The sequence below is a fragment of the Artibeus jamaicensis genome, unplaced genomic scaffold (genome assembly GCF_021234435.1).
Source record: "Artibeus jamaicensis isolate MK-2021 breed Jamaican fruit bat unplaced genomic scaffold, CSHL_Jam_final scaffold_1019, whole genome shotgun sequence".
NCBI classification, from domain to species: domain Eukaryota; kingdom Metazoa; phylum Chordata; class Mammalia; order Chiroptera; family Phyllostomidae; genus Artibeus; species Artibeus jamaicensis.
Genome location: NW_026522025.1, coordinates 21,747,379 through 21,772,329, shown reverse-complemented (window position 1 = coordinate 21,772,329; position 24,951 = coordinate 21,747,379). Strand labels below are relative to the sequence as shown.

Sequence of the window (24,951 nt, the reverse complement as noted above, 5' to 3'; positions counted from 1 at the left end):
ATAGACTTGGAAAGGATCTCAAGTCTCTGGGTACTACGGATACAAGTGGTCTACTATTTTCCTCCTATTACTTACCTATATTTTGGAAATTTCTATCTCAAGCACAAAAATACAAAGAGGAAAATAAACTTGACATCCTACCATCCATAACTTATCATACTATTTTTGTCATTTTCTTTCTTTTCCATTTTTCTCTGGCTTATTCCTATTTTTAAAGCTATGTTAATGAAGGAACATTGTTTGAAAAGGTGTTTCTGAGATACATTTTTTAAAAGACACACCCGCAGGCACCATGTAGACACTCCCCTCCGATATTCCAGTCATCTTTATATTTCCCTTATGCCCTGCAAAGCCTTTGGTAGGGATGACCACACCCGTCTGCATATTTTGCTCCTCTCTGTATCTTCAGGGCAATGACCTGAACTTAGCTCAATAATTGCTGACCTATGTCTCCTGTCTTAGTAAGATAGGTGCCCCAAGAGTGCATTTTTGCTCATTTATTCAATTGATATGCTAGTTTCACCAAGCTACCATATTAAGCACTTACTCTGTCTTCCAGACATTCATTTTGAGTTCTTGAAAAAACTTGAATGCTGAGTGTTTATAAAAGTTATCCAAAGTCTCTCACCTTTAGTGTTGCTGTTCTTGGGCAGCAAGGTGATGGTATCATTTAGGAATGTGTTCAATTGCAAGTAACAGAAAACCAAACAAATAGTGCTATAAGCCATAACAGCAGTTATTACAAAGGGGACCCCCCAAAACAAGAATCACCTTCTGGAGGGCAGGCCCCTTGTAATACAGGCTTCCTCCACTAAGTGAGAGTTCTAGGAACCCATCTGTACCAGTGTGCCAGCTGGCGTTGTTGTAAGAGGCTGTGTTTGGCTTCAGTGAAAATTTCAATGCACTTGCCCACTTCATGATGGGTGATTTAGAGTGCACCTGCCCACACCACTTTGAATGTTCAGCAGTTTTTGAACAAAAATGGCATGACCTCCATGCCCCACCCTCCCTATTCACCCAATCTTGCCCTGAGAGACTTTTTTTTTTGTTTCCTTGGATCAACAAAGTTCTCAAAGGGAAATATTTTAGAAAGAGGTGGAAAAAAGACAGCTCAAGCATTAAAAGGCATCAAAATGGACCAGTTAAAAAACTTTTGAACAGTGGAATAAAGACTCAAAAGATGAATTGCTTCAAATGGAGAGAACTTTGAAGATGAGTGAAGTTTAAACATGTAAGAATAAATATGCAATTTTTTGTAAATAAATTCTGAGATTTTTGGGTATCCTCCCTCATATTTATTTCACAAGTAGGTGATTCTACTTTTGTCATATTTCACCACAATTCATAAGGAATGACATGAAATTGTCACTGGTAAATTCTTTATTCCTACAAATTCTCTTTTCCTCCAAAACTTGAGACTTGGAACTTTGACCTAGACTGTAATCTTCGAGAATAGGAAGTGGGTGAAGCTGACTTCAGACTTCAGTCACTGTGAGGAGAGATTTTAAGATTCCAGTCCTTGGTGAAGAGATTGGCTCAGGGGAGAAAAACAAAAGGAAAATCGAGTTTCAGAGCCAAATGCAAGAGCACAGAGCAGGAAACAGATCCCAAAGTCCAATGACAGGGTGCAGGGGGGTTCAGCACAGAAGCGGGGAGACGGAGCCCAAGGACATTAGAAATTATAGTGGGAAGTGGGGATAGAAAGAGCAGTTCAAAGGGGCACGTGATCAGCAGTCTGACGTGTCTGAAGGATTGAAACTGTCTGAAAACTGCCTCATTTCTTTTTCTTCTAAATGAAATAGAATGAAATTCCAAAGGCAAATCAGTATTCCATTAAAAATTATGAGACAGGCATGCTATAGTGGAAAGAGTGATATTATTGGAGTCAGAAAGACACAGATTTGAATCCTAGTTTTGCCTTATGTTAACTTAGGGAAGTTAATTTCTCTATGCCTTACTTTACTCTTTCAAAAATGGGATTAATAGATACCCTTCTTGTAAAAACATTGGCATATATTAGAGAATCACTGAATGACAGCTATTGTATATTTATTTTGATGTTTGTGCAAAGAATATGTTGCTTAAGTTTTTAAAAAAGTTTCTTCCTAGTTTTATTATTCCAGCTTTACTGAGATACCATTGACAGATAACACTGTTTTAGTTTAAGATATACATTGTGATGCTTTTATTATATACATATACGAGGTCTGTCAGAAAAAAGTCCAGCCATTGTTACTATAACAAGAATGGTTTGCACGACACTGATGTAACCTGGCAGCCAAGGAGAGTAAACTGTAGTGCTCAAGTGTGAATAATGATGACTTTACTGTACTAGTCAGTGGAGGCGTTAGATGCCGTTGAGTGAGCATGTGTACTGTGTGGTTGTCACTTTCAAAATGACTGAGCAAGCAGAGCAACAAATCTGGATTCAATTTTGCATTAAGCTTGAACATCCTTTTGCAGAAATTACTGAGATGATTCAGAAAGCTTTAGCTATGGGCAACTCGTGATTGGCAGCTTCATCATGACAATGTGCCAGCTCATGTATCACATCTTGTGCAATGTTTTTTTGGCAAAACATCAGATCACCCAGGTGACTCAGCCTTTCTACAGCCCAGTTTTGGCACCCTGCAACTTCTGGCTTTTCCCAAAACTAAAATCACCTTTGAAAAGGAAGAGATTTTATATCATCAATAAGATTCAGGAAAATATTATGGAGCAGCTGATAGCAACTGGGAGAGTTGTGTGAGGTTCCAAGGTGACTTAGTGCACTCAGGTGCATATTAATTGAATAAATTAATTGACTGAATTAACTAAAAATTTTACATTTTCTGTTCAAAGATGTAAGATTCTGAAGTCTCCAAAAAAGAACTTGGAGGCCCACACCATGTATTTTAGGGAACTCAGCACCTTTAGCTCCCCTGGGCCCGCAGCCTCTCCATCCACCGCTTTCCCATCGACTCATCTGTGAACACACAGACCCACCCTGCCAGCAGTCAGCACAGTTGGAGACTAGTTTCAGTTTTACTTCAAGCCATGATATTACGGCTATAAATAAAATAATATTAAGGTTCTCATCTGGCCGCATTATTAGAATAAGCTGAGGGAAATTGTAAATCAATATTTAGCATAATTGCTGAGATCTGGCAGGTTTGGATGCAAATAAAAAAGAATGAAGAATGTAATATAAAATTGTTTATATGATACCAATTCGGTCACTGTCTACAAAGTGGCAGGCAGCAGAGGCTTGTGGTCTAAATTTGGTTGGCAAAGAGTTCTCTCACAAAGGGTTGGTAAATAATTGACCCCGATGTCAAATGCTCTTCTGTATTGGTCTTTCTTCAAGTTTCCTGAAAAGGCTATTTTTTTTTCCTGCCTCCATGGAATTTTTTCCTTCTAATGCAACTCCATAGAACACTGCAAAGGCTCTGTGTGACAAAAACAAAACAGCAAAACTGACATTGTCGGCGTGGTCGCCACACTGAGCATTCGGCATTTAAAAGGGGCCAACGTATTTAATGCATGCTTTTGAACCTCTTTTGTTATAGACTATTTTCAGTTATTATCCTGAAGCAGAAGAAAGTTCTGATCCTTACACATAGATTTTTTTTAAAAGTGTATGTGCCAGGGAATGTTATATGTTAACGGAAACTGATTTAGTCGTTCATTCAACACATATTGGCTGTTTGCTGTGGTCATGGCTCCATTCTACACCTTATGAGAGTGACCCCAGGGAGAATCTACGTGACTCTAGAGGAGTGATTGAGCATGGATCCAAGTTCTGGTGGGAGGTAGTGGACGAGGACCCTGAGAAAGGGATGGATAAAGTTCTGCTGTGACATCGTTTTTGAGGCCTTTCACCTGAGTTTACAGATGAACCATGTCTACTCTCAGCACCTCAGTTTCCTGAATATAAAATGAGGGAGTTGGCTAGACTTTATGTGGTTGTTTCCATGTATGAATTTCTATAATCCAATGATTATCCACTTCAGGAAGTAGTCACATTTTATGTCATGGTGATAATTGTAATGGGAAGAAGATTGAACTCCTCCCTCAGCGTCCTCCATTTTGTAAGGGTAGAGTTGGAATTCGACCTCAAGCCTTCTGGCTTTAAATACCATCTTTTTTTTTTTAATTTAATTTTGGTAGGAGATGTTTGATATAGAATGATTTGCCTTTAATTATGGGAAAATCATTACCTCTTAAAAATTAAGGTCTCTGATCACATATTTCCTAAATTTTGTTTCTCATCAATAATAAGCAGTTTTTAGTGATGAAAAGCTAGAAAGTTTAATTTTTCTTTATTTTTCCTGGTTATTAATGATGCTTTCAGATATGTTATTTGGGGAATTTATTCAATTTAGATTTTATAACTTCGCTAAGAATCTTGCTGAGATTCAGAACCTTAGGTTTGGTTGGGTGACTGGAGGGTGATGAGTTTCTCCTTACAGCTGGAATTTGTGGGTCCTTGCAAATCTGTTCCACTGCACAATGAAAGAGGTATTTGGGTCGAGGATGGAACTGCATTCCCTGTGAACCGTAACACAAAGGCAGTCAAGCTGCAGTAACCTGTGATTTGTTTAACTTGCTTTCCCAACCCAAGTACTTGTGGCAGAAACTTTTACCTGTCTGTTATTGCTAGAAGCCTGCCTTGGTAGTGGAGGTTTGGCGTAGGCTTTCCTTGAACAGAATCAAACTCTCTCCAAATTGCAGATTTAGTGACCTCTGAGATGCAAAGCACCTCTTGGTCAGGCTTTTCATCTTTTGTGATAAAACTATGCTCATTCACCTAAGTCTCTTGATTCTGTTAAGCATAAAATGGTGTAATCAATTTTTCCAGATTGGTAGGTGAGTTGAAACTTGTCATTTGTGGTAATATAAAGAGATATCTTGCATAAAATTTCTTGATTGGAATGCTACTGAATAATGTCCATGTATTTGCCAGCATCCTTGTGTTCTTTTTGTTAGGGATAGGGAATAGTTGAATGTGTATATTTGAGCCCCTTTGGTCAAATGTTGTGCACAAGATTAATTCCTGGATTAAAAGTATGTAAAGCACACTGCCATATGTTGACTCATGTAATGACTCATCTTACTTGTCCCCTGTGAAATGTCTTGACACTCACTTTCTAAATCCAATCAGGAGTGTGCTGGTGAACTTGCTTTTTGTCGTGTTTGCCAATTTTGGAGGTGCAAATACTGCCATGATGGCCAGTTGTGACCTAACAATGGCTTGAAAAATTCTAACAATGATCTCATGGGAATCAGGATGAGCCAGTTCCAAAACGCCACTGTTAGTGCTTTTTAAGTACATTTCTGTATGCTTTCTAATTATTTTATGTATAAGATCTTTCTCCTTCATCTAATTTTGAGGCTTTTATTAGTAAGGAACCTGCCATATTCTTGTATATACCTTCTTTTCTTTCTTCCCAGGCATGTCTGTATACCTGCAGTAGCAAACACGCAGGGCAACCTCTTTCATCAGTACCAAGGTGGTTAGTTTCACATTTCAATATTACTAAAATCATTTGCAGCTGACAATCAATGGCATGCCATAGGGTAATTGGCAAAAATTTCTTCTCAGTGTTTCATACAATTATTTGAAATTAATGAAATATGTTAAATGCTGGGTAAATGGTATTTCACACGAATACAATTACATACTATGGACTAATGTACGTTCTCACATATTAGATAAAGTAAGTTACCTCTATAATCATGTCCTTATGGGAAAAATGTACCGTATTTTGCTGTGTATAATGTACACTTTTCTGCCCAAAGTTTTGAGGGAAAAATAAGGATGTGCATTATAATGGGTATAATGAGCCCATGTACAATGCACACAAAATTTGGGAGCACATTATACATGACAAAATACGGTAAATTGCTTGAAATGCTTCTCATGTACCTCTATTTCATTTGTTTCAGTGATCACATTTGACACATCAAAATTAGAACAGCAAGGGTAGGCTCCAAATTGTTTTGTGCACCTGGGTGTGGTTTTAAAACTGCGTTTCTGCCTTATCTGGTGTGGTTCAGTGGATTGAGCTCTGGCCTGTGAACCAAACGGTCGCTGGTTTGATTCCCAGTCAGGGCACATGCCTGGGTTGCAGGCCGGGTCCCCAGTGGGGGGCATGCGAGAGGCAACCACACATTGATGTTTCTCTCCCTCTCTCTCTCCCTACTCCTTTGTCTAAAAGTAAATAAATAAATATTAAAAAATATATAACTTCCTTTCTCTGTCTGGGATGTGTCTTTTTGGACATTGGAGGTCACTGGGATGATTGAGCACTAGACAGCATGTGTTACAGACCACTAGCTATTGCACTCAGTGCCCAGTGTGTCTGTTACCTGGCATCTGACATGTAAGAAAAACCTTAGGGAAGACAAAACAGTGTCCCCTCAAAGACGCCCATGTTGTGATCCTCAGAACATGTGACGGCGTTACTGTCCATAGCAAGGTGCATAAATTGCAGGTGGAAATTAACCTTGCTAATCAGCTGACCTGAAAATAAGATTATCTTGGATCAGTCAGGATTGACCCAACTAATCACAGTGGTCCCTAAATGCGGAAGAGGGAGGCAGAAGAGCCAGAGCCAGAGAGAGGGCATCGTGAGGAAGACGCCCTGCTTGCTGCTGGCTGTGGCATGGGAGGGGGCCAGGAGCCAAGGCAGGTGGGCAGCCTCTGCGGGTGGGAAGGGGAAGAAAAGGGCTTCTTCCTTGGAGCCCCGTCAGGAACGCAGCCCTCTTGCCACCTTGGTTAGAGCCAAGTTAGAGTGAACTTGGTTAGAGTGAACCCTGCCTGGACTTCCTGTCCTCCAGAACTGTGAGGGAAGAAATTTGCGTTTGCTGCTGCTAATATGTGATGCTTTCATAATGCAGCAGTAAATAGTAAACTACACAAACTTTATTAATTAAAATTGGCTAAGTCACAATTTGAGCTAAATAAAACTGGTTGTGTCAACAATTATTATTTTTTTTTAAATTTTATTTAGTTACTTTTCAAGTACATTTTTTTCTTCCCCCCCGGCCTCTCCCCCCCCGTTTTCTGTTCTCATCCCTCCCCCTTTTTCCCCTACAATTATTTTTTATATTCTCTCTGAGCAAGTTTGCTAAGGAAATTTGTAGAGTAGATCAGGTTGCAGAAATGTATATATATTTAAGAGTAAGAAGATCTAAAGATTTCAGTACATTGTTTTTATGCTAATATTATGGCTAATTAGAAATGGAAGTTAGATATTTGTTAGTTTTTGTCTGTAAGAAACTTCATTTAAAATTTATAAATTTATCTATCTTTATACTAGGTGGCATGACATTTCTCTGAGAATATTTTATAATTCATATTTTTCCATCATTATGAATTTCTTACATATTTTGTATATGGATTCTTTATCAAATATATGGTTTGCAAAGGGACTTTTAATGCTGATTCTACTGATTGCTCAGGAAGAAAAGAGAGTGGAGAGAAATTTTCCTCTTCTTAGAGACTACATAAATAATTGCGTGCAGAATGTTTGGGGCGGGTAGAAGAATCGAGGTGGAGGGAAGTCCAGCCCCTGGCTCCCAGTAACAGATGTAGCAGCGGTGGAGACAGGACCGAGGTGGAGCTGGAGTGGTAACCTCAACCCCCTCGCCCTCCACAGGGGTGGGCAGTGTGGGGACAGGCCGTGCTGGGAGAGGGGGTTGGGGTTCAAGATGGCAGCAAGCTAGAAGAACTCCTCTGACCTACCGTACCTTACCTTAGGTTTTCCTAGGACTGACTTAACATTAAAGAATAATCTTGTGTTTGGAGCTTTTCCATTTTAGGAAGAAAGAAGATGTGTCTATGTAATAGACATAATGTACATTCCAGGGACTTAGAAGTAAACAAATAAAAGTTTGTACGTGGAAGTTCTTAGTGATGCGCAGGATGGAATAGGGACATTACACTCGCTTCCCAGCTTAGGACCAGGTATCTGACATCAGGACACTCGGACACTCTCAGGAGCTATTTCTGAATGAATTGTCCCATAACACAGGGAGAAATCGATCACACACACACTTTCTGCACAGACACACCTCCCCACTAGCCTGGGAACTCTCCCGTGAAGGGTCTGTGCCACCTCTGTGTCCTTACTGAATGTTGTGAAAATAGTACTTAGTGCACATAGGGGATTAATATTCCAGTGCCTCTCCTTTCAGTTGGGGTTCTTATGGGGTAGACACTGTCTCTGTGGGGGCAGATGGAGGGTTTGATAGGAATCGCTGACTGCCTTACTTCAGAGCCCTGTTTCTATATTCAACATGGTGGGAGGCAGGGTTACGAGGATAAGTGCTGAGAGGCTGCATCTGGGAAGGCAGCCCCCTCAGTGACTCAGCAGCCACAGCCTGAATTCTCAGGCACCACAGGGATGGGGGCTGTGCATTTGTTTCCTGGAGGACATTTCCCCAGGTGTTGGTCCAGAAAGTGGGTCGTTCTCCATGCAGTGAATGGTGGGTAAGTAAATAATCTCGTCCATCTCATAGAGAAGCCAGTGACTTAGACTGCTCTGGCCAGTTAGTTGTGAGACTTGGTGTGAACAGCATGGACTGTGAGTGATATGGTTGGTCACAGTGGCCTGGGGTGCGCAGTTGCCGATCCTATGGACGGCAGCAGGAGAGGGTGGCAGGACTGAGGCAGTGTGACCAGCAAGTCCAGTTTTGATGACAGATTTGAAAGTGACTTACAGAGGGAGTGAAGTGCCCAAGGTGCAACTCAGTCACCAAGCCCAGGGCAAGGTGGCCTCATTTGGCCGAGGGTTAAACTGAGTAAAAATAAGAAAAGAAAAGGGCGGAGGGTGGGAGGAAGAAGAACAGTGGCAAGGAATGGAGAGGACAAAAGCAGAAACTCCAGAAAAGCTCTAAGTTTGTGACTGGGTCAGGAAAGCTCTTGTAACTGAACGAATGCAAGGGAGGCATCAAGCCCATGTGCTCTGGCCCGCGGAGCAGTCAACTGGGGCTCAACCACCTACCTAGAACAAATGAGTTGGGGGGACAAGAGGCGCGAAGAATGGCAGCAAGACAAAAGATTCTGATCAAGGTGCAAACTTTATTTTTCCGAACTGGGTATATATATGGGGGGGGGGGGGAGAGATTAGGTTGCTTGCTATTGGCTAGCTTGAGACAAAGAAGGGCCCGCTTATTGGTTACTTGGGTGCAACTGGTACACGTGGACACCTCATGTGCCTGTAGCTGATTGGCTTGTGGAGCGCATGCACACCTCATGTGCCTGTAGCCGATTGGCTTGTGGAGCGCACAGGTTCCTGTAATCAACGCAATGTTTTTAGCTAGAAGCCAGGTGTGAGGTTCCCAACACCCATGCCCAGTGATGTGAAGAGGAGCAGCCGGGAAGGATCAGATGGACCACGGGGTGACTCAGACACAGGAGCACTCCTGACTCCCGAGAAGGAGCACTGATGGTCAGAACAGGCGTGGCGTTTATACGGTGGCAGTGTTAGCTGCTATGACAGAATACTATGCGTTGGGTGGCTTAACAACAGAAATCCATTCCTCAGAGTTCTGGCGGCTGGGAAATTCAAGGTTAAAGTGCCAGAAGATTCTGTATCTGGGAAGAACCCACTTCCTGCTTCACAGAGAACCCACTCCCTGCTTTCTTGTTGGCCATTTCACATGCGGGCAGGAACAAGGGAGTTCTGGGGGAAGGGTCTCTCTTATAAGAGCACTAATCCCAACCATGAAGACTCCACCCACCCTCACGACCTCATCACCTCCCAAGGGCTCCACCTCCCAATACCATCACTGTGGGGGTTAGAATTTCAACATACAAGTTTTTTTTTTGGGGGGGGCAGGGGAACAAACAATTTAGTCCATAACAACTGTTTTACTAAGTCTGCATATAATTTACTGTAGTACAATTTCTTGTTAACAAACAATCCATTAATCTGAAGTTTCAGTTACAAATTATTCAGGCATCATCTGATAAAGAAATGATGCCCAGGTTGGTCCACCTGGTTATTGTGCCTCAAGCTGTGTGATGCCAGTCTTTGAAGGAGTCGCTTCACCAATGGCATCCCAGCCTGGACTGTCAGTCGTTCCAAAATAGGGATAGGTATGAAAGCAGGTGTGTGCAAAGGTTTCGACCGAACTGAATCCACTGGGCCTTTGAGTAAGAGAGCAGGGGCATTGCACACACATGTTCATTTAGTAGGAGCTGAGAGAGCAGACTTAAAATGAGGTGGATGTCAAAGTTGGCTAAGCATTGGTATTAAAACCTAACTATTAGGAATGTTACAAAGTATGGACTAAAAGAAAGGCATATTTTACCAGTTAATAGGGAAATCAAGGTCCATACAATCCCATCTTTTTTACCCTACTTCATTTAATCAGGTTTTAGCACTGACAGCTGTTCCAAAACCGTTCTTAAAAAAAAAAAAGAAAAAAAGCCCCCAAACCCTTTGAGCCTGAAAAACAGACAAAAGACGATGTATGCTATCACTCTAATGATTTATCTTAAGAATCTGTGAACTGTGGAATCATGATTGTTAGGTCTGAGAGACACCTGCTCACCTTTCTGAAATGAGTTCCCGCAAAGATATTCTGAGATTCAGAAAGGGTAAGGGATACAATGTTGACCTTTTGGAGACAGGAAACCTTTGATGAACTATAGGACACCAAGACAGTTCATTTAAAAGATAGTTTCAAAGCATTATCGGGGCTAGTTTTGTACGTGCATTACTGAAGCCCCTGGGCCGTCTTTTTACATAACCCAGCGAGATAATGGTTTCCACACTTGTTCATGTATCTGCAATCCTTACATGGCACCTTGACTTCTGGGCTTTGTAGCTGATTTTCAGTCTCTTTTGTGCACAAAATTAAAATTTCCTTACCATTCGACAGCATGAAACTTTCCTGAGAGGGGCGTTAAAGAGAAAAGAGGTAGGAAAAGGTTGCGATTCCAGCTCCGTGTAATTAAGGCAGCGCAAACAGCTAGGAGTTGCTAATGGCATTTACTTGATTGTCTATATGAGCCCCTCCCTGTTCTCGTCTTTGAATGAGTTAAGGAACAGCTGCGTAAAAAATGTACAGATTGTAAATCACTGTTACAGGTAACAGGATATGTATCTTTTTAAATGCAGCTTTCCGTCAGGGCTGTGTTTGGGCTTGTGTGCCCTTGTTCTCTGCCGGTCTCTGTCTCTTTATGTACATACATTCATGTTTATATATGTATGTATATGAACATACATATTTGCATGCATGTATACAGATGTGCATATGTGTGTATGTACTTTTGTCAAGTAATACTATGTAGCTTATAATCAAGGAATCGGTTTGTCCCCTATTAACTCTTAAAATAAAAGACCCTAAAAATCCTAAGTAATCAGTGATTTTTTTTGGTTCTGAATGAGAAATTTCTAGATACATATAAGGAAGCTAAACCTTCTAAACTGCTGAGCTTAAACTTAGAGAGAAATTTATACCAGTAAGAATGGGTCCCAAACAACATTGTGCCTTCATTTATTGAACACATCATGATAGGGATGCCAAGGATAATGCACCACCCGACCTTGAAATCTAGTCTCAGAAGCGACTGAGAAGTAAGAGTAACGCATGGTGTGACGTGTAATGCAACTCAAGGGCCTAGAGAAGTGGAGTGGAAGGTACCGCAGCACAGCCAGACTGTGTCAGGAAATGTTTCCTGGGAGGACGGATGCTTTTGCATCACAGGTACTGGCCACTAGCCAGCAGGGGGGGGGACAGTCCTTTGCAGTGGAGGGACTGTGCACTGTGTCCTGAGGACATGAACAGACATGTTGAGGAAGTGCAGGTGAGTTTGAGTTAGTGCGTAGGGTGTAGCAGGAGAGTGAAATGTCCCCTGAAGGACCCTCACCCTTTCCATCAGACTTCCTCCCTGGAGACATTCCTGACGACTGGTGCTCTCCTGCTCCACATCCCCAGGACTTTTTACACATTTCTATTGTTGGATTTCTTTACACCACTTTAATTGTTCATATCTGGTTTTCATACTTTTCTTCAGGATAAACAATGTCAGGACTACCTCCCAGTCCTTTCATAAAACCTAGAAAACATAAAACCTATGAGATCCTCAATAGTACCCGTTTATTAAACATGCCCATGAATGGCTGGCTGGCTGAACAAGGTCATGGGCAGTTTGGGGAGGAGAAAGTCAAGAGTTGCCTTGGTTATGAAGTTGCCTTGCCCTTCATAAAACCTTCATGGTTTCCTTTTCTGTTTCAGACTACTGGCAGCGTATAATAGTCTTACCGACAAACACCTGGCCGGATATTTTAACAACACAAGGATAAGGCGGCATCTCCTGAGATCAGGGCTGGTAAGACTGGTTTCCTTTCCGCCTGCTCTTTTCTTTCACTAAGTCCATAATTCTTTCCCTTTTTTGGTTTTCTCTCCGAACTAATTAGTGCCATCTCCCCCGACCTCCGTTTCAGAAAAACTGCCTCCTTTCCAAAGCTCCGATTTGTCCTTTCGAGGCTGTGTTTCAGAAGAGAGGCAAGCAGGGCCCAGTGACTACTAAGGCAACTTATAAATTATTGAGGAAAAACCCCGAGTTTCCAACATCATATTTCACTTCTTTGCCTATTCATTCATTTAGTCAATGTATTTACTGAACACAGTTTATGGACCAAGGATATTGAGGATTAAGGATAGAAAGGACTTTACTGTCTTTAGGAAAATATATATATTGCTTTTAGTAATCACAGAATCTGGTGTGCAAGACATAAACAGTTCAAAATTTCTCTTTGGATTTTTAAAAAGTTTCATTTTCTGGGATAGTTTATTGCTACATTAATGTATCTTGCTAGCTCCAAACTATCATTTCTACAAAAGTTTATTCCTTTAAATGTAATGTGAAAGCTCTTAAAAATACTACAGCTTTTCATTCATGGCAGAAATGGGTGTAGTTATAGAAAGTGTGACTAGTTTTGTTGCTTACCTTCTTAAAACACAGCCAGTTTCCTTTAACGCTCGTTGCTATGGTGTTGAAAGGATACGCACTGCGTTTCTAATTGTTTATATGCTTGGCACTCTGGCTGGGTAGTTCTCACAGCGGCTAGCTTTCTGTCTCCCACGGCTTTGTTACCGGGCAGACCTGGCTGAAAGTAGGCTCTGTCATTTACAAGACATAGACTCTTGAGCAAATCATGTAACTGGAGAAATCATTACAATGGAGACAGTTGGAGTCTGAGCTCCACCTTTCTCAACTGTACAATAAAGATAATGATTCCCAGCCCTCTGATTTGTTGTGTCAATTAGAAATGTTTAATAAATGGTTGTTGTAATTACTGTGGTTACATAAGGACATTACTTCTTTGGATAACAAAATACGAGCTTCATGTGTAAATAGGAAGAACTTTGCATTTACTTATCAACATCATTAACAAACACTTAATTGAACATTGGTTTATGTGCATGGCAACTCAAATGAGGAAGATACAGCTCTTTCTCTAGAGTAGTCTTTCTGTTATAGTTCCCGAATGAGCAGTGTTCAGTGTTACCTGGGAACTTATTAGAAAAAGAAAATTTTAAAGCTCCACCCCAGACCTATTAGTCAGAGACTATGGGGTGAGACCGATCAATTAATTTTAGTTTTTTCAAATTTTACTTTAAAATATTGGGGGTAACATGGGATAATAAGGTTATATAGGTTTCAAGTGTATATTTCTCTGATACATGATCCATATATTGCATTGTGTGCCCACATGCAGAGTCAAATCATCTTCCATCACTATATATTTGGCCCCTTTACCCTTTACTACCCATCCCCCTGCCCTCTGGTAACAACCTGTTGTCTAGGAGTGTCAGTTTTATGTCTCGCATATGAATGAAGTCATATGGCTTTTTGTGATGGACTTGTTTTGCTTAGCATAATGTTCTCAAGGTCCATCTATGTTGTAGCAAATGGCAGTATTTCATTTTTCCTTAGGGCTAGTGAAGACGGGCATTTTTTCATATGTCTGGGGAATTTGTATGTCATCTTGGGAGAAGTGTCTGTTCTGGTCCTCTGCCTATTTTTTAATGGGATTGTGTGTTTGCTTGGTGTTAGGTTTATGAGTTCTCGTTGGAGTGGTTTGCAAATATCTTTTCTTACTCGGTTGGTTGCCTTTTTGTTTTGTTGTCTGTTTCTTTTGCTGAACAGGAGCACTTGATTTGATATAGTTCCATTTAGTTTTGCTCTTACTTCCCTGGTCTTTGGGGTCAAATTCATAAAAATCTTCTCTAAGACTGAAGTTCATGAGTTTAGTACCTATGTCTTCTTCTATGTAATTTATTTTTTATATCTTATAATTAAGTCTCAATCCATTCTGAATTAATTTTTGTACAGGGGGATAAAGTGTAGTCTAATTTCATTCTTTTGCATGTGGCTTTCCAGTTCTTCCAGCACCATTTACTGAAGAGGATTTCTTTTCTCCACTGTATGTTTTTGTCTCCTTTACAAACTCAGACCTTACTCCCTCCCATTCATTTCATGGTTTTGTTGTCACAAATTATCCCTGTTTGTGTTGTAAGTTGGTTGGTGATCTTACTTGTACTTTTGTGACCTTTTGTTCTTTGTTTCAGGTAGAATAACCCCCTTGAGTATTTTCTACGATGCAAGTCTTCTGGTGATAAATTCCCCCAGCTTCTGTATGCTTGAAAACACCTTAATTTCTTCTTTATGTCTAGAGAATAGCTTTGCTGGATATATTGTTCTTGGCTGGTAATTGCTCTCTTTCAGTAGTTTAAATATTTGGTTCTACTCTCTTCTGGCTTGCAGAGTTTCTGCTGAGAGGTCTGATGATAACCTGGTGGGCTTCTGTTTATAGGTGGCTTTCTTCTCTTCCATGGCCGCCTGGAGAGTTCTTTGTCATTAATTTTTGTTTTAATACAGTGTGTCTATAAGAGGTCATTTTTGTATCCGGGTAATTAGGTGTTCTGTTGGCTTCTTGGATTTGAGGATCTAGCTCTTCCCAGAGTTTGGGAAGTTCTCTTCAACTCTTTGTTTGAATGCGCTCTCCATTCCCTCCTCCCTCTCTTCCTCTCCTCGTGTGCCGCTGGTTCTCGGATTGCTCTTTCGGATAGAGTCAGTTAGTTCTCGTAGAGAGTTCTTTCGTATTTTTTCTTCTCAAGTCTCTCTTTTTCTGTCTGTGTCACTTCTAGATTTTTATCTTCAATGTCACTTATTCTTTCCCCAATCTGGTCAGCTCTGTTTCCTATGCTTGCTAGTTCATTCGTGATAACTTTGATTGAGTTCTTCATCTCCAGAATTTCTATTTGGTTCTTCTCTAAAGTTTCACTGTCTTTGGTAAAGTACTCATTTTGTTCATGGACTAGGTTTCTGAGTTTTATTAAACTGCCTATCTGTGGTTTTTGTATCTTGTTAAGTTTTTTCATAACTGTATTCTTGAATTCTCTGTCATTTAAATCACACATTTCCATATCTTTGTTTATTTTCTGGAGATTTTTCCTTTTCTTTCTGAACTGCAGCTTTCATTACATTGGTTATGTGTGGTATTCAATGGGTTCCTTCTCTCTTTAGGCATCTATATATGCATGGCATTTCTCAAGTAGATTGGTAAGAAGTCTTTCTGTTGTTTTCCAGTACATGGTGCTGAATCACGAGTTTGTTTTTTAAAACCCTCTTGCACCTCTCCGGCTTTCTTAGTCCTCCGTGGGGTGGTAGAAAGTGGCCTGTATATCCTAGGAAGGTGCGTGCCTCCCTGCTCCCCTGCGATCCAGTCCCAGGGGAATGTGGTGGCCGATAGGGCTCCAGATTGGTGAGATTTCAGTGCTTTGCCCCTGAAGGTCTCCTGGTTGCTATTGCTGGGAGGACAAGTTGCCCCAGCTCACCCCACACCCACACACTGAGCCTACACTGCTGGCCACACCTGCTTGCAGAGGTGCCTGTACCTTTCCAAATAAGTGTTTTCAAATTTTTTGGTTCGTTACCCATGAGAGGGGTTGTTGGGTCATAGGGTAATGCCATTTTTAATTTTTTGAGAAATGTCCATACTGTTTTTCCATAGTGGCTGTACCAATTTAAAATGGCCATATTGCCCAAAGCAATATACCGATTTAATGTAATCCCCAGCAAAATTCCAACGTGTTTTTTCAAGTTGCCTTCTACGTGAGTCTGACGCAATCTCAAGTTGCGGACCTTTTGCCCTATAGGAACTCCTAGTTTAGTTGGAGAGATCAGACAACTGCTAGGCTGGTTTTTCCAACTCAAGGAAAAACGACACCTGTATATATAAAGATACAAAAAGTGTTCTCATAGGGAAGATGAAAAGAAAAGGAAAACAGGTACAGTTGACCCTTAAATAACACATAACAGGTTTGAACTGCATGGGCCCACTGTTATGTGGATTCTTTCCCGATAAAAACCTGTATTATTTTTGATCTGCACATGCTGAACGCCAATGGTATGCATTGATTTATGCCATTTTACATAGGGGACTCGAGCATCCTTGAGCATGGGTTTTTGTATCATCAGGCATCTTGGTACCGATTTCCCACAGATACTGACAGACAGCTAAGTTTCTGAGGACTCAAAAGTTACATGCAGATATTTGACTGCGTGGAGGTGGGTACCTGCTAAACCCCAGATTGTCCAGGGTCCGCTGTAGATAGAAAACAGAAAATACCCTGGGACTTACAGGGATGGCGGTCGAAAGCAATCTGGATTACTTTATGTTTGCAGCACTGCATAATCTAAAAAAGAAATCTGAATCACAACACATTAAATTACATTCCGGGCTGGAGAGTGAAGGAAGGAGAAAAAAGCAGTGTGAAAACAAAGTAATGAAGCCAATTATTTTAAAAACAAACTGATGAGAGCCTCTGTAGCTTACATGTTTTGCCCTTCAAAGTCTATTTCCTGGGAATCATCAGTCCTGTGATCAGTGCTCCTATTTACTGTTTCAAGGCGGCAACCCACCCCTTCCTCCGGAAAGGCCGCAAAACGAGAAATGAGAAGAACACCTGGGTTCCATCAAGGGAAAATCGCTACTCTGATGAAAACCTTGCTTAAAACAAGTGCACCACCTGTGTGCGTTTGCACAGTGATGGATCTATAAGACTGCCTTTCTCTTCTTATGACTTATGAAATATTTATTAAAAGTGAAGGTTTAGCAACCACAGTAGCATACTCCTTTAGGCTTAGGACACTCTACCTCTCTCTCTCCCTCCTTTTTTAGTGACTAACAATACAGTTTCTGCTTTGTATTTCTCTGGGTGCTTTATTTATTCATGACAGATCACAAGAAGTGGAAGAATACTTTCGGAAAAAGAGTACAAACTAAATATCATGAAGAGGGATCACCAAAGATATATCCGGGAGTGCTTAGCCCAGGCTATTTTCCACAAGGTTCTTGATATGGAGGTACAAACATTTACTGTTTTCTTTATAACTGATATTTTCTAATATGATCATTAAACAATACTTCTGTATCCAGAGACAGGCAGGTGTATTCTCCCTGTATTTCATTTAAAAAGAATGGAAGAAGGTGGCCTGAGAAATGCTCTCTATCTCTCTAGGTAGCAAAGCGGCAACAGACCAAAGTAAGCTTTTCTCCTTTTCAGTCGGAGAAAAATATGGACACCGTTATATGTTTTGTGATATTTAATTTAACAAATGTAGATTTTAATCCATAATGGCTACTCTAAACCATAGCAGTCCTCACCATCTGCACCTCAATTTCCATTTGCTAAAGAAAGTGACATCTGTTTAAATATCAGTAATTCCACTGCCATGAATTATTTCAGATTTGTTATTCTTTTCGGGCTCCGAAGCTCCGCCGTGTGCTAAATTGCAAGGAATAGGCCCTGAAACATCTGCTGTCCCTCCTCCTTTAGGCTACATTGGTCAGCATGGATTTACAATCCAAGCATCAACAACTTTTTAAAAAATCTGACATGGCATTTTTAGTAGGATATCTAGCTGGCTTGATAAATTATTTTAGCCTTGCTCCATGAAATTTGTAGTTTCAAGCATCAACACCATTTTAATCTCTGTGAAAAAGCATGTCACTTCTTGGCTTGAACATACAGCAATAAATCAGAAAACTTGGCTCATAACACCATGACCTGTGGGTGCAGTAAACACTTATAAACAACTGTGGAATCATCAGTAAACCAATGCTGTTTAGTGCCACTAAAAATTATGCTGCCATGATATTGAGCAAGTGTTGTGTTCATTCAAGGTGTATATGACCTGTTAACTTAGGAATTCATTTTTGTGCTTATATGAGTTACATAGAATCATTATTAGGGACCCCCAAATTCACTTGCTTAGAAAAGTATTAGTTGCAATTCCATAACTAAGGTTAAAAAATAGTACAGTGTAAAATTAGTCTATACTTAGATTCAAACTAAATCAGCAGGCACCTAGTTCTATATTAGTCTAGATCCTTGAAGTTTGGTTTTCCAAACTTTCATATAACTCACATATTATGCTGGATAAATATGCTGTAACTTAAGCATCTTTGTGTATTCTTAAAGTTTGGAATGAATATCATAGATAAGTGGTGAAATGTAATATATAATCTATAGTTATAATATATAAATTAATGAACAAATAGAATATCTCTAAATTGCCACATTCACCTCACATTTAGTTTAGGCTGATGATGTTTACTAATGTAGTTATATTACTATTCATGAATTCATTCATACAACAGACATTAACTGCAGGCTTACTATGTACCATTATGAAGCTATGTGATTGATGTATAGCTGTGAGATACAATTTTAAGAAAATACTGTAGAAAGCGATCAAATGATAGAAGAAAGGAACAGAGTTCAGAACAGAAGGGATTGGTGCCTTGCGTCTGAGAGAGTCAGCAGAAGCTGCCCAGAGGTCCTGCTCTTTGAACTGGATCTTGGAAGCTGAGTGAGACACCACACGAAAACATGAGAAAGGCGTTTCAGAGGACATAGTGGGTGGAAAGGAAAGCTCCCTGAGGCCAGACAGCACAGTGGGGTGGTTAAAAGAGTGGCCGGAAGGGGCGCTCTCCGCTAAGTCGGCGCCCAGTTTCTGGAGGGCCTGCAACTGCAAACTCGGTCTGGGGTGTAGACAATGAGGTAATGAAACATTGTTTAGCAGGGGAGTGAAACAAATGAGCAGATCTGTTTTAGAAAGATGATGTTGCTAAAAATGTGGAAGATGGATTAATGAGCTGGAAAAGATTGGAGGTGGGAGGTCAATTAGGAAGCTGTTGCCAAAGGGCGTGGGCTGGCAGCGGGAGTGGAAGCGCTGGGGAGACGCAGCTGTCCACGGAGACGGGGGCAGGGAGAGAGCCTGGCACTGACTGAGTGCGGAGGGTGGAGGGGAAGGAGCCCAGAGGAACTCGGAGGTCTCCAGCGTGGCGGGTGCTGAGTACACTGCAGATCAGGAGCAACAAAATAGGCTGGAAAGGAACCCGCAGGTGATGGGAAAATGTGCCTCATGGCGTAGTGCTCTGGAAGCAGGAGGTTCTCGAGAGTGGCAGAGTGGTTGAGTAAGATGAGTACTGGGACAAAAGCAATGAGGTTTGACCTGGGGGGACAAAGACGTTGGTGGCCTTGGTGGAAGTAGTTCCAGCGATGGGGAAGAGCAGGGGTGGTGGGAGTGGGTGACTGTGGTGAGTGAGGAATAAATAGAAGATGGGAGTTGGTTAATACTGACTCTCATAAAGCTTGGTGGAAAGTAGGTGAGAGAGCTGGAAAGGGCGAGAGAAGAAAGGGAGTGTGCTGGTGGTTAGCCAGGGAGGGTTGCCTCTGCAGGGTCCAGGGCAGCGGGAGCTGCTCTGCAGCAGAGGGGAAGTACCCTTTAAGGTGCCCTGCAGTGTGCCTGAGGGATTTCCACCAGAGTCATAAGCAGATTATTTTTATGAGATTTTTATTTTTCAATTATATGATAATACATTATAGAAAATTTGGAAAAGACAATGAAGTATTAAAAAGGAAATATGTCTCCTCTCACAGACAACTGCTGTTCACATACTCATATTTGCTTTTAGTCTTCATATTATACATTAATAAAAAGCATGCTGTGTTTTGAGAGAAACATGGGTTTGTGCAGAAAAACCAAACTAACAAAAACAAATAGAAAGCCAATGTCAGAGAGAACAAAGTTCAACCACTGATGAGATGTGTGACCTGGGAGTGAATTCATGGTCCTCTGTCTCAGTTTATTCATTGTAAAATAAGATAGCAGTTACAGTTGTTCAGGGAGAGATGGTGAACACAGAACATGTGCCTAGCATGGGGACAGGCACACAACATAAACTTGATGCATTAAAATTGCATTTCTGTGCAATTCTCTATCCTTTTTTTCTGGATTTTCCATTTTTTTTAATTTAAAAAAGTTATTTATTTATTTTTAGAGAGAGGGGAAGGGAAAGAGAAAGAGAGAGAGAGAAAACCATCAATTTGTCCCCAACTGGGGACTTGGCCTGCAACCCAGGCATGTGCCCCAACTGGGAATTGAACCATTCCTTTGGTTCACAGGCCAGTACTCAATCCACTGAGCTACACCAGCCAGGGCTGTAGTTTCCATTTCTTAAAACAAAATCTTTATGAACCCTATTTTAATGATTAACTCTGTTCCATCATTTTATTTTAATGATTATATTCTACTCCATTATATAGATGTACCAAAAATTTCACTATTCTTTTAAGGTTTGTTGGGCTTCTGAATTTTTTGCTTTGAAGAGAACACTACCAAGAACAAATACACCTTTTAGACAGGACTGTCATGCTTAACACATTTTTTATTTAAAAATCACAGATAAAGTGCTTCTCAGATAAGATCAAATTCAAGGAGTTCATCATCACCAAGCCCTTATTATATGAAATGTTAAAGGGACTTACCTAAGAAAAAGAAGTTAAAGAAACATGAACAGTGAAAGGACAACAAACTCACAGTTATTAACAACCACACCTCAAACAAAAGCAAACTAAAAGGACAGCTAGATCAGGAGTGGAAACATAGAAATGAAGATCACAAGGAGGTTTAGCAACAGGGGAGTGGGAGGAGGAGAAGGGGAGAGAAGGTACAGAAAATAAGTAGCACAGACAGTAGATAGAAAATAGATGGGGGGGCAAGAATAGCGTGGGAAATATAGAATCTAAAGGACTTGAGACACGTGGTCATAAACTAAAGGGGGGTAATGGTGGGGTTGGGGGGTAGGGTGTAGGGGAATGAAAGGGGGGAATAGAACAACTGTAATAGCATAATCAATAAAAAATTTTAAAAAAATCATATTTCCTCATAAATTTAGATGTAAAATTTCCTGGTTAAAGGGTAGGGACACTTTTAACTGTCTGGTAGATGCTATATTGGCTTTCCAAAGAGTTGTACCACTTTATATTCCCACTCGCACACTAAAGCAGGTGACTCTTCTCCATCTCAGTGACAGGAGGGGTAATTGAGAATACAGTTAGCTGGGAGGATTCTTTTTCTCTAAACAACTTGTTGCTGTAATTGATATGAATCTCTCCCCCATTCTTTCTTGTATGCTCAGCGTTACCATCAGCTTGAAATTAAAAAGAAGCTAGAGACCTTAGCTAAAAAGGAGCGAATTCAGAGATTTAAGGTAAGAAGCTACATAAGTCTCTTTTATTTTGTAATGTTATTTTATGATTTTGAAAGCCAGTGGTGCTGATATTGAAGTTCCTTGGGGCACTTTCCTCTGGGGTAACTCATAGCTGAGGTCAAGTGCTGGTTTCGCTCTGCCTACATCTTGGCCCCTGCCATTATAGAGGATCATGGCAACAGAGGAGCTGCCGGTGCAAAATAAATGTATAAGTCATAAACCTTTCCAAGAAAAGCCTGAAAACATTCTTCTCAAGTTTGAAATTTTGCTTTTGTATTTTCTTGACTGATATGTGATGGAGGCTGGAGGATTTTTTTTTTCTTAAGAGAATAAAAGTGATGGTTACGTTCCCCAGCTGATGGAAAGCAGGGCCTTTGAAGAATTATCCAATGGCACATTTTCACATGTGTCCCGTGAGAATATGTGGTAGGAAAAAAATCTACCTTAGCACACAAACAAAAGCATAAGATTTAGGCATTTTGCATGAGGCATTTCAAAATTCCCTGTTTGTTTTTTTAATTTTGTATTTGACATCCTTCTTTGAAGGGAACACATGAAGTACGTACATTTGACTCAAGACCAGTATTGCATTAGGCATGTCTGAAAGGTTTCGGTTTAGGTTGGCAGTTTTATTCAGTTCTTTGAGCCATTCCAATGCACATGTTTTTCTCTATATTCTGTGTCATACTACAAATGTGAGGCCTAAGACACATTTCACAAACTGATGAATATTTGTAAAGCTTCTGTAGTATAACTTGCCATCTAAGGCAGTAATTTTCCCCTCTGGCCTGATAGACTCACATATGTCTATTTTATCATGGTCAAAAGATAATCTTGTTATAAAAGTGTTGTTAAATAACAGAAGACAGGTCAGTTTTTCAAGATCAGAAGAGTTAGTCTGGAGAGATTTGTGGTTAATTCAACTTGGCCAATATTGTCCTACATTAAGGACTGAGTTATAGATTCTGTATTTATTGCTGAAGTGTTGATGGAGAAGGATGGTCACTGGAAATAGAGAGTGACTAGCGCTGCCTGAAGCCATGTGCAGTCTGCTCGCGCCCAGGGTGCCAGTGTTAGGCCCGGAATTAGATAAAAGTAGCCAAGAGAAACCCGAGGCAGGCTCCAGACTGACTCAGCAAGGAAGATAGAAAGTACAGAAAGTACAAAGAGTGCTGAACAAGATAACCGCCTGTGCATGACCTTGTCTTTGCAGAAAAGTATCCATTGTTGCAAGCAGAGAACATAGCCATGTGTGTTCTCTCGAGATAGCCAATTGCTAACAGCTACGTCTGCTTCTGTATTTGCTTGCTTGCTGACCCCAATAAAAACCCTAGGCTGTAAGCGCCAGGCGCGACTCTCATTTGCAGCCTCTTGGCACCGTGTCTCCGGACACCCCGGGAGTTCGCCCCTGTGCAGGTAAAGCTTTGGCCAATAAAGTTCCATCTTAAACTCCTGAAAGCTTCCCACCATTTGTCGCTCCCGTTGGTGGATGCCACACCAGACACACTAACAGGATACATGAGCCCACTGCAGAATTAGCAGATTTGTAATAGACACTGCAGTTCCTCCCTGTATGCTTTTAGTTTGTAACAGTTTTCACTTCGTAGTTGCACTTAGGGAAAGACCTAGTTTTGGCCTCTTTCATGTAGTATGCAACACTTTCGCTTAGGTCATTATTTAACGATTGTTTTTAAGGTAGAAAAGAAATACTTTCTGGTATTTTTTACTGATCAGAGTAATGTGGAATACTATGCCTCTTGTAGTGATCTGCTGAAAGCTGATTAATAAATATTTTTGTTAAAACTGAAGATACACTGCCCCTGTAGCTATTTCTTTGAGTACAGTTATTCTTTGAATAAAGCACACTCCGTTTCCTGCCTTTCACTACCACACCCAAACAGCACAGCTGTGGCAATGTTTTCTGACTATCATGGTAGGCCTGAGAAGGAACACTTTGAAAGTAATGACAAAAGACCTCTTTAGTCATGTAGTACTTTTTTACTTGGTAGGCACTAACCTGACCTAGATTACTAACTGTGCATCAATTTGTTACATGACTGTCTTGTTCTAGGGAGAGCCCATAAAATGGTCTATAGAAAAAAACATGCCGGTCCTGTCTCCCCACCCCCCAGGGTGCCCAAAGACAAACCGTGGCCACAGTGTGCTGGTTGAGGATGGACCTTCTAGTCCAATAACACTGGTGAGTCATATTTCACACTGTCATGCACCATCCCAAGTAATTAATTTATGATTTCTTATAAATTATAAGAAAGAATGATCTCTGGGTACATGTCTGCATAATCCTAAGAATTCTACTGAATAAAAACATAGTATTATATCTATTCCACTCTGTCTCTATTGAATGCTATGCCTTTAATCAGTATCTCCCCCGTTGAATGCATTTTGGTTGTTATTGCTCAATTAAGGAGCTTTAAGCCGGGGTCTCCAACTCTTGGGTGCAGATCGGTACCATTTTGTGGCCTGTTAGGAACTTGGCCACACAGCGGGTGAGCAGCTTGTGAGCAAGCAAAGCTTTGCTCACTTTACCATCTGAGCTCAGCTCTGTGTGTGTGTGGGGGCAAACAAGCAGATGCTTCTCAAACATGTGGACCTGCCAGGCCTGCCTTTCCATGTCCCCGCCACCCCTCCAGGCTGTCTGTGGAAAAATTGTCCTCCACAAATCTGGTACCTGGTGCCAAAAAGGTTGGGGACCACTGGCTTTAAGTACAGGTTACTTATGTTATCTACATGCTGAAACACCTTCACTTGCTTTGTGTCACCTGTAGAAAATCACTTACCTGACATTTAAGACCCTGAACCATATGAACTCAATGTCGCTGTTCCCACAATTACCCTTTAGCATTCTACAATGCAGCAAAACTGAACCCCTAGTTGTTACATATTTGTGTTCTATTTTTTTGATCTCTGCACTTTGCTCTTAATGTTCCCTCCTCTCTCACCTTGCTTGTAGAGCTTATTTATGCGCACAAATTGAGTGGCACTCTATAGCATTTGGGGCCAGATACTTATATTTGTGCTTCATTTATCAAAACTGTGTGCACATCCTCTTAAAATAAAAAATAATTAAATATGAAGAAATTCTATTTAAAAAAATTGCACACTGACCTCTCCTTCCAGTTTGATTCATTTATAACCTAGAGGTGGTATTTGCTTGAAGGAAGGTAAGGTAGCTTGAACAATGTAGATAGAAGAAAAAGATTTGTAAAATATTTGCTGGAGGTTGATGGTTTCAGTTGTAAATGGATTGCTTGATTAGTCTTTATTCTCGCTTTGTGTAGCTTGGTATATTTCCTTGTTAGCGTGAACACTTTTTTGGGTTGTGCAATGTTTATAGAGAAATCACAGTGCTTTCACAGATGGT

The 24,951-nt window shown here is 40.7% G+C and overlaps 1 protein-coding gene across 1 annotated transcript in view; it reads left to right on the top strand.

The window, feature by feature from the left end:
• Nucleotides 1-24,951, top strand: part of ERICH3 (glutamate rich 3) — a 110,322-nt gene that overhangs the window by 7,295 nt on the left and 78,076 nt on the right. Inside the window, exons 2-5 of the mRNA XM_053655531.1 lie at nt 12,235-12,328; nt 17,249-17,374; nt 21,498-21,569; nt 23,641-23,769. Of these exons, the coding sequence (XP_053511506.1) occupies nt 12,235-12,328; nt 17,249-17,374; nt 21,498-21,569; nt 23,641-23,769 (421 nt within the window). The remainder of the gene's footprint in view (nt 1-12,234; nt 12,329-17,248; nt 17,375-21,497; nt 21,570-23,640; nt 23,770-24,951) is intronic.